The sequence below is a fragment of the Postia placenta genome (assembly GCF_002117355.1).
Source record: "Postia placenta MAD-698-R-SB12 unplaced genomic scaffold POSPLAscaffold_5, whole genome shotgun sequence".
NCBI classification, from domain to species: domain Eukaryota; kingdom Fungi; phylum Basidiomycota; class Agaricomycetes; order Polyporales; family Adustoporiaceae; genus Rhodonia; species Rhodonia placenta.
Window position 1 is genome coordinate 1,825,422 of NW_020169836.1, and position 9,282 is coordinate 1,834,703.

Genomic DNA, 9,282 nt, shown 5'->3' on the forward strand with positions numbered 1-9,282 from the left:
CGGGTACGAGTTCGATCGCGTGATCGTAAGGCTTCCTTTCGGGTAGCCGTTCTGACGCTTCCTTTGAGAAGACATTCAGGAACTCGTGGTACTGTTTAGGTACCGACTCCTCGGCGGTCTTAACGACCTTCTTTTTGATCTCCTCCTCAGCGAACAGCTGGGAGTACGTATGCCCTGCTGCGACGAACAGCTGAGGGGCACCAGGAAGCGTGATGCCTTGCTCCCAGGCTTCGATCAAATCGGCCTCATCCCACTCTACTTCCGTCGGATCTTCTTCGGGTTCGAAGTCCGGGAGTACCTTGCTTCGGCAAGCGCCTATGACCGACCGTTTGGACTTCGGCGAACACCTGCGCGCCGTGGGCCTGACCCCCGTATCACGCGCAGTCGCTGCTTGCTCCATCCGGCCAGTCCTCCTGGCACTGCACGTTTCAGGGCACCACGACAATTTGAGGGAGCCTTTCTCCCAATCGATTTCAGGGTTGTGTTCGCGCAGCCAATCCAACCCAATGATCACATCCTCTGGACCGATGTCCGTGACCGTGAACACCGTCTTCTCGACGTGTTCTCCTATGTGCATCTGTAGCACTGCTACTTCTGAGATACTTCCGTCTTTATTCAGGGTGCCGTCAATATTATAGAGCGGAATAGGCTCCTTCAGCTTCCGCGTCTGCACCTTATTCTTTACGATAAATCACTTATTGATAAACTTCGTGGTGGCTCCGCTGTCCACCATAGCGATTATGTCCTTGTGCCGTCTTTTCCCTTGAAGTCGAACTGGGATGTGAAAATGCTGGGACCCCTGGTCCAATTCGTACACCATCGCAGTTGACAATACGTTATACTTGTTACAGGATATACTCGGCCTGACGCGTGCGGCACGAAGCGCGGACTGGATCAAAAACCCTCCTCCTTCATCGCCCGATAGTGCTCGAGCTCCTCGCGCATCGACTTCATCTGTGCTACTAAGTCCGCCAGCTCGGAACTTTCCGATTTCGCTGAAGCGGTGCTTGTACTCGCCGAGGGTGAAGCGACGGGGGCGCTTGTCGCAACCTGGGTGGAACCCGAGGCAACCGTAGCCCGCGTGTTGGTGCGTTTTGTGTAAGGCTTGTCCTTACAGTTGGGGCACTCGAAGCGTCGGTACCCTTGCTTCCCACAGCCGTAACAATTGCCGGGGAAATTGCCTTTTACGACAGCCGCATTGATGCTGGCCGAAGCTCCGTGTGACTGGGGCGCACCACCACGTGCCCCGCCACGTCCTCGACCTTGAGCCGAGAAGAAACTGTTCAACTCAGGCCGGCGGGCCCGGCTGATATCGAGGATTTGTTCAACCTCCGTGGCGCGCTTGTCAGCGTCTTCCCACGTGGTGAACGTCTCGAGCTCGATTTTGCGATAGACGCGGGAGGGGATGCCGCTCAGGTACTTGTCGCGTAACTCCAGGTCCCCATACCCGGAGCGGTCCGCCGGACCCTTGAACAGCGCGGAGAACTCTGCCGCAGTGCGTTTTTCACGGACCGATTTGTCCGCGCAGAGTTTGGCCAGCTCTACCTGGGCCGCTGCCTCATCGTCGAGGTTGCCGAAGCGGGCTTTGAAGGCTGCGGCAAAGGCCGCCTCATTTGCGAAGGGGGTCGTCACTCCTTGAACACCGAGTTGCATGGATACGAGTTGGGCGAAGTATGGAGTGGCCCAGGTGCGGGCGTCACCGTCGAGCAGGCTCAGTGCCACCTGCACCTTGAGTTCAATGGTGGTCAACGACGTGTTGACCAGCCAGTAGATGCGCAGCTGCAACAGGAACCTGTCACACTCGATGACGGTTTTGCCGTCATACCGGAGGGGAAGGAGAAGCTTCAGGGTCTCCTTGTCGGGGGCGGTCGAGGGAGACGACATTATCGGCGTCGGGGGGGACGGAGGACGGCGCGGGGGCGGAGGCGGCTGTGGTGGCCCTCCGCTGGTCGGACTTCGAGGGGAGCGAGTGCGTGAGCGGCCTCGCGGCGGAGACGGCGGTGAAGGCGCGGGAGGAAGCCCGGGGGCGGGGTCACGTACGTCAGGGACTGCTGACGCGGGGGCGAGCGCTGTCGACGAGGCGGGCCGAGCAGGATCCGTGGGCTCAGGCTCCGAGACTCCTTCTTCACTTGCACTCTCCTCAGGCTCTCGCTCTGGCGCAGGGTCTGGAGGGAGATCTCCTCGCGCTTGACTTGGACCGGCGACCGGTCGGGGAAGACGGGAGCTGGGGGAGACAGGGCGAGAATGCCGCGAGGCGGATCGAGATGCGAGGGTGCTTCGAGGACCGAGTGGATGTTGCGCCCTTCGGATTGCTTTGTAGCGCGGATAGTCCTGGTCAATCGATCGAGGTGTCCAATTTGGGCACGGCTGCTGCTCGCAGGTGAGGATGAGGGTGTCAGGACCGTCTGGGATGTAGACGTCAACGAGGTCCTGAGAATCGAAGGCGTGAACGAGGCCTTGGCAGGCAGCCACGTTGGATGGGGGGAGGACGAGGAGGTGCGCGTACTACGAAAGGCCGTTGTAAACTAGCTTACAACTACGGCGCCCGAGACGACACTGAGATTCGCAGTTCACGTAGGGCCCAATACTGCTTTTGGCTAGTATGCAGCAGGAACCAAGGCTACGCGTCCATGAGGACAAGTACCGCCCACTGAAGTGCAGGTACTGAAGAGTTCGTCTCTCAAGTGTTGGCGATGTATCGTAGGCTGTCTACGTATCGTAGGGTACAGTAAGGGTGCGCACCACCCGACCTATGGGAGAGGGAAGTGAGTGTGTTTGTTTTGGAACGCCGGCAGCGTTGGGGAGTTTCGACCTAATGTCGCGACTTGAGGTCAAGCGACAGGAGAAAACCTAAATGCTGGGGGCGTTCGACTGGGTCTCACCGAAGCGATGGCGAGCAGAGCTCAAACCTAAGGCTAGGGACAAGATAATATATTAGTTAGGTAAGGAAAAGGAATACAACTGAAGGCTTACTGATCTAGGGACAAGAGGTCGAAACTGAGGTCCCTAGGGCAGCAGAGGCCGGGTTATATACATGGGGAGATAAGGGCAGGCTGTGCGCACTGGTCCGTGCACAGCTGGTCCGTGCGCAGCATGCTGACGCGGCCCCAGGGGCCGGTGAGTCAGAGAGGCTGTGTCAGCGGAGCCCGAGCTGTGCCGTGCACTGCCGCCCCATCTAATCTAATCGTACAGTAGATAACGACGCGTCCATATCGGGCATGTAGTACAGAGGTCGTGGGTTCGAGCCCGCGGAAAGGAAAAATTAAAAAAATGGCTAGGCGCCGTGCCAAGTCGTGACACAGTGCACCTTAAAGCAGTTCTATTCAACTATCACAAAACCTACAAACCCACCTTATAGCTTGATAGTAGAGGGGGGGAGATGATAGCACTTAAGTATGGGGAGGTAATGCTGTTAAGCGCAACAATGACGTGAATAGAACTGGGGGACAGGGTGCCCCAGGATGCTGTCTTATATACATGAGGGAAAACCCCCCAGGGACCGGTAATGGACCCCTGGTACCTAGCTTGGTAAGAATTACTAAGTATCATGTGTCCTATGATGTAATCTATGATGTCATAGTCTGGCCCTGCCCTGCCCTGGGCCTAGGGTCCAGAAATGACCGGCCTATGGCCTAGTGCCTGAGCCTAGCTCCTATCTATGATGTCAGAATGATGTCATGGTCCAGACAGAGTCTGGTTTCTATCTAGAAAAGGTCCGGCATTAGAGTCTAGCCTGATGTGTCCAGAACAAGATCATGTGTCGCTTATTTAAGCGGATAACCCCTTAGATATGCAGATGTACCCATATGCGGACGGATAAGTATGGATAAGTCACTAAACCCTTCAATATGTCCGCAGAAATAGCGGAAAAATGGGGTAAAATTAGGAAAACTGTGACACTTGAAAGGATAAGCACCCCACCAGTAACACTAACTGACCGCATCAATGAAACGGAACATGGGGAGGATGGGTTTGGGTCAACGGGTATTGCGTCCATTGAAGAACAAGTGGAGGACATCGACGATGATGAGTTCATCATTTCCTACTTATCAGGAACACCAATGATCACCAAGTACGAGAAATAGGAATCCCTGGCAGTAAGGGATGTTCCGCTCAAGGAGCGACTCCCCGAACTCTCGTCCGGCTACAAATGACTCCACAACGGCATGATCTGGAAAATACACCATGACATTAGGCGAGTCACAACATCCACTGAACTTGCGGCCTCAAATGCCCAAGGCAAGACAGAAAAAAAGCTACCACTGATGATACCGTCCTACCTACACGATCTCCTCCCCGTCTTCAACAAAGGCACTGCTGCACGACTCCCGAACCACACTGAATACAACCACGAAATCAACCTCAAGGAGGGCTTCGTGGACATGAAGCAACAGGTTTATCCGCTCAACCCGCAACAGCAAAAGGAACTCAACAAGTTCCTCGAGGAGAACCTGAGTAAAGGGTACATTTGCCCTTCGAAATCCCCGTTGGCAAGTCCATTCTTCTTTGTTGGTAAAAAGGACGGTTCACTACGTCCCTGTCAAGACTACCGGCTGCTCAACGAGAACACAGTCAAGGATCGATACCCGCTCCCGCTTATATCGGATCTCCTCGACAAGTTGAAGCACACCAAGGTGTTCACAAAGATGAACCTCCGCGCCGGATACAGCGTTCATCGTACCCAAAACTGATGGCAAACCGCTGTAGCTGTATGAACCAACGGTGATGTTCTTTGGGCTGTGTAATCCCCCCACTATGTTCCAGCGGATGATGAACACAATATTCGCAGACATGCTTCAAGAAGGCTGGCTCTGCATCTACATGAACGAACACGATGTGTTATCGAACGACTTCGACAACATGACCTCTACCTCAAACCGGAGAAATGCGCCTTCGACATCACCGAAGTCGAATTCCTTGGCATGATCATCTGCCCAGGAGAAATCACAATGGATCCTGTCAAACTAGCTGGCATTGCAGACTGGCCTGTGCCGTCCAACCTCAGGCAAGTACGCGCCTTTGTTGGATTTGGAAACTTTTACTGCTGGTTTATCAAAGGCTTCTCGGACAAAGTGCAACTGCTGGTCGCTCTCACCCGGAAGGACGTCGCCTGTACCTGGGGATCTGACCAACAGAAAGCCTTCAAGACCCTCAAAAAGGCATTCCTAGAAGAGCCGGTACTACGCATGCCAGATCCCGACCGACCCTTCGCTATCGAAACCAACGCCTCCAAGTTTGCAACCGGAGCAGTACTACGCCAGCGCAACGACAATGGCGACTGGCATCCTTGCGGATACCTCTCTCAAAGCTTCAATGCAGCAGAGAGAAACTACAACATCTACGACAGGGAGTTATATGCGGTCATCCACGCACTAGATGAGTGGAGGCACTACCTCATTGGCAGCCCATACCCAGTGACGATTCTCAGCGACCACAAGAACCTCACATATTGGAAACAAGCCAAAGACATGAACCAACAACAAGCACGCTGGGCGAGTAAACTGACCGAGTTTGACTTCCGCCTGGTACACGTTCCTGGTACCCAAATGGTGCAGAGCGACACTCTCTCCCGCCGATCCGACCATGACGACGGCTCTAATGACAACACCGACATTGTTATGCTCCCGCCGGAAGTATGGGTCGCTGCCATCGACATTGACACCCGCAACACCATCCTTTCTTTCAAAGACGACCCAATAATGAAGGAGGGACTCACTGCAGCGCGCACCGGAGGAACACCACGCACTGGAACAGACTGGTCCATCAATGATGACCTCCTCTTATACCAGGATTGGGTCTATGTACCCCCAGATGAGTCTCTTCGCAAGCGTCTTGTCTCCCACTATCACAACCTCCCCTCCACAGGACACCCCGGTGTTCAGAAAACCCTCCTCGGCTTGCGCTGTGACTACTGGTGGCCGAGCATGGCCCAGTTTGTTGCTCGCTATGTTAACGGCTGTGGAATCTGTCAGCAAATGAAGGTTAACATGCATCCAGCCCATCCGCCCATCACCCCCATTCGACCCCGCGCAAATGCCAAGCCCTTCAGCACATTCTCGTGCGATTACATTACCGACCTGCCACCGTCCAATGGCTTTGATTCCATTTTGGTCGTAGTGGACCACGACCTTACGAAGGGGGTAATTTTCATCCCATGCAACAAAACAATTGATGCTCTTGGGACGGCAGACGCAATGTACCGAGAGGTCTACAAGTGGTTTGGACTCCCAGACAAGATCATCAGTGACCGAGGACCGCAATTTGCGTCCAAAGTCTTCCAGGAACTTTGCAAAATGACTGGGGTTCAATCAGCCATGAGTACAGCATTCCATCCGCAAACCGACGGCAAGACAGAACGAGTAAACCAAGAACTGGAGATCTACCTCCGCTGCTTCACTGCCAATGACCCGGATAAGTGGGCTGACCATCTTCACACTGTGCAATTTGCTCACAACTCCCGTGAGCATTCCACAACGAAGATGTCCCCATTCAAACTCATGATGGGATACGAACCTCATGGAATACCCACCGCGCACCCCGGATCAAACACGCCCCAAGCGGCTTATCGCCTCAAGGACTTGCAAAACATCCGCGAGGAAGCACATGCGGCAATGGAGATGGCCCAGAATGTCCTGGCCAAGAGAGTAAAAAGGAAGGGGGGTTCCTTCCGTAAAGGTCAGCTGGTATGGCTAGACTCCCGGAACTTGAAGCTGCCGTACCTGTCCAGGAAACTAGCCCCGAGGCGAGAAGGGCTGTTCAAAGTCCTAGATAAGATTGGAACGGTCGCGTACAAGCTAGACTTGCCTAGCACCTGGCGAGTCCACCCCGTTTTCCACGAATGGCTTCTATCTCCCTACTCTGAGATGGAGATCCATGGTCCGAACTACACGAGGCTGCCCCCTGACCTTATCGAAGGCGAAGATAACTACAAAGTCGAAGCCATCATCGGACACCGAGAGAACAAGAGGATGCAGTGCCGCGAATATCGCGTCAGGTGGAAGGGTTACTCAACTGCGGATGACTCATGGGAACCCGAGGCAAACCTGACAGGAACTGCGGACGAAGTGCCAATGGAGTATAAGAAGAGGAAGAACTTGAGCTGAGTCGACAGCAGCTCAACCCAGTCGCTACACCCCTACTCATACCAACATGTCCTCCACCCTCTCGTTCCTCGACCAGTTCAATGCCCCCTCAACCAAGGGCAGAAGGAGGATTTCGATCTACACCCCTAAGCACACCCACGTCGGCAATAGCACTTTGCTGACACTACTTCTCAGTAACCCCACCGATGTCTTCAATAAACTCAAAACCCACAACCCCGAGGCAACCAATGCCACCGACCGCACTGCACTAGAAGCATACCTCTCCGCCCGCCATGAATACAATGAGGCTGTCAAGGCAGCCGATGAGGCCATCAACCACCACAAGCGGCTCCTATGGCGACAGGATGACCGTGTCCTCACCGAGCTCATTCGACTCGACAATCTGAAAGTTGCCCATCGCTTTCAACCGCTCCTACTGCGCAACATCCGGGCGCGACACAACAAATTCATCCCACATGCCATCCCCAACGCATACCTACCCCTACCTGCACCCCTACCGATGTCTACCTTGAGGCGGCCCCCGATCCCATCCCCTTTCCTCCAAGCAATGCCGCGGAGCACTACCATCCTGGCTGACTGGCAACCCAACCCTGGTTGGACCCCGAAGGGAAGCTGCAGGCGATGCGGATCGTCTCGACACTGGGTACGGGACTGTCCAGACGTACGATGCGCAGGATGTGGAAAAGAAGCCCCTGGACACCTGGAGTGAGAGTGCGGAACCAGGCCGATGAAGCGACACGTATCCGCACCACCTGAAGAACCTGCACGACACGTGGGGGTGGTCGTCGACAACGTGTTCCTCGAGGGAATCATCAACGAGGCGAAGGAGAGGAAGGAGAAAGAAAGGGAGACGAAAGCGGTACCTATTCCTCCACTGCGCAGTGCTAACCCCGAACCCCCGACCAGTCCCGTCGCGGGACCTTCGCGCCCCTGCCCCGATACACCCGTCGTCTTTCGCAAAGTCGACCCCGACTGGACACCCGACACCACTCAATGGACGTGGGACAGCTCCTGGCCGAATCAGAAGCACCTCTCTGGCGAGGAATGGATGAACGTAGGGAGGAACGCACGCAAGGAGTGGTTCGACGAAGAGGAGGACGACGGTGTAGATTGGGAGTTGTATGGAGATGGTGAGCAGTAAGCAGTCGAATGGGACTTCGACTCTGGTAGGGGGGTAATGAAACATTTATCTTTCCGTTCCATTTCTTGTATTACTAGCGCCCATACTGGCGCCTATCTTAGCGCTCACCCGCAGGTTGAACATTATGTAGCTTACATAATGGGGTCCATGCGCACTTCGTGCCTGGTATCGTACCACTATGTTTCTTTCTTCACTAACACGACCACATAGACATGATGGTCCGTGCGCAGTCGGTACTTGTATAAGTAGTTGTACCATTAGTCGGTTGAACCCTAAGTTCGACCTGGTTATTCATTCAAGTCTCTGCTCCTCTTCGCTTGGAGTAGTGGTCATTCTCGACTTCCTCGCTCGATCTACTGGACGACGCACTGTCCATAAGTCCTCGCTCGTTGTCTACGAGTCAGGCATCAATATAGGAGTATAGACCGTTGTATCAGAAGTGATGATGAGCAATGCTCAAACCTAAGGCTAGGGACAAGAAAATGTATAAGTTAGTCAAGGTAAGTAAATATATGGGCTTACTGACCTAGGGACAAGAGGTTGAAACTGAGGTCCCTATGGCAGCAGAGGTAGGCTTATATACAGGGGAAGTTTAGTGGAGGGTGTGCACTGTCACGAGTTGACACGGCGTCTAGCCGTTTTTTTAATTTTTTCCTTTTTGCGGCTTCAAACCCGCGACCTCTGTACTACATGCCTGATATGGACGCATCGCTATCTACTGTACGATTAGATTAGATGGGGTGGCAGTGCACGGCACAGCTCGGGCCCCGCTGACACAGCTGCTCTGACTCACCGGCCCCTGGGGCCGCGTTGGCATGCTGCGCACGGACCAGCTGCGCACGGACCAATGCGCACAGCCTGCCCTTATCTCCCCCTGTATATAAGCCGGCCTCTGCTGCCCTAGGGACCTCAGTTTCGACCTCTTGTCCCTAGGTCAGTAAGCCCCTGTACTGACTTACTTACCTTTACTAACTAATACATTTTCTTGTCCCTAGCCTTAGGTTTGAGCGCCGCTCACCATCGCTTCGGTGAGACCCA

At 54.4% G+C, this 9,282-nt stretch overlaps 2 protein-coding genes across 2 annotated transcripts; both read left to right on the top strand.

Moving 5' to 3' along the window:
* Nucleotides 1-1,997: 1,997 nt before the first annotated feature.
* POSPLADRAFT_1139523 (hypothetical protein) lies at nucleotides 1,998-2,529 on the top strand (the record flags this gene model as incomplete). Its single annotated transcript, XM_024485048.1, is given in 2 exon segments — nucleotides 1,998-2,380; nucleotides 2,400-2,529. Coding segments are annotated over 2 exon segments (513 nt in total), but the record flags the coding sequence as incomplete, so codon positions are not given.
* Nucleotides 2,530-7,149: 4,620 nt separating this feature from the next.
* Nucleotides 7,150-8,244, top strand: POSPLADRAFT_1055698 (hypothetical protein; the record flags this gene model as incomplete). Its single annotated transcript, XM_024480672.1, has 3 exons — nucleotides 7,150-7,696; nucleotides 7,722-7,808; nucleotides 7,862-8,244. 3 exons carry the CDS (start codon nucleotides 7,150-7,152, stop codon nucleotides 8,242-8,244), a joined length of 1,017 nt encoding a protein of 338 aa, XP_024340429.1.
* Between the last annotated feature and the right edge of the window lie 1,038 nt (nucleotides 8,245-9,282).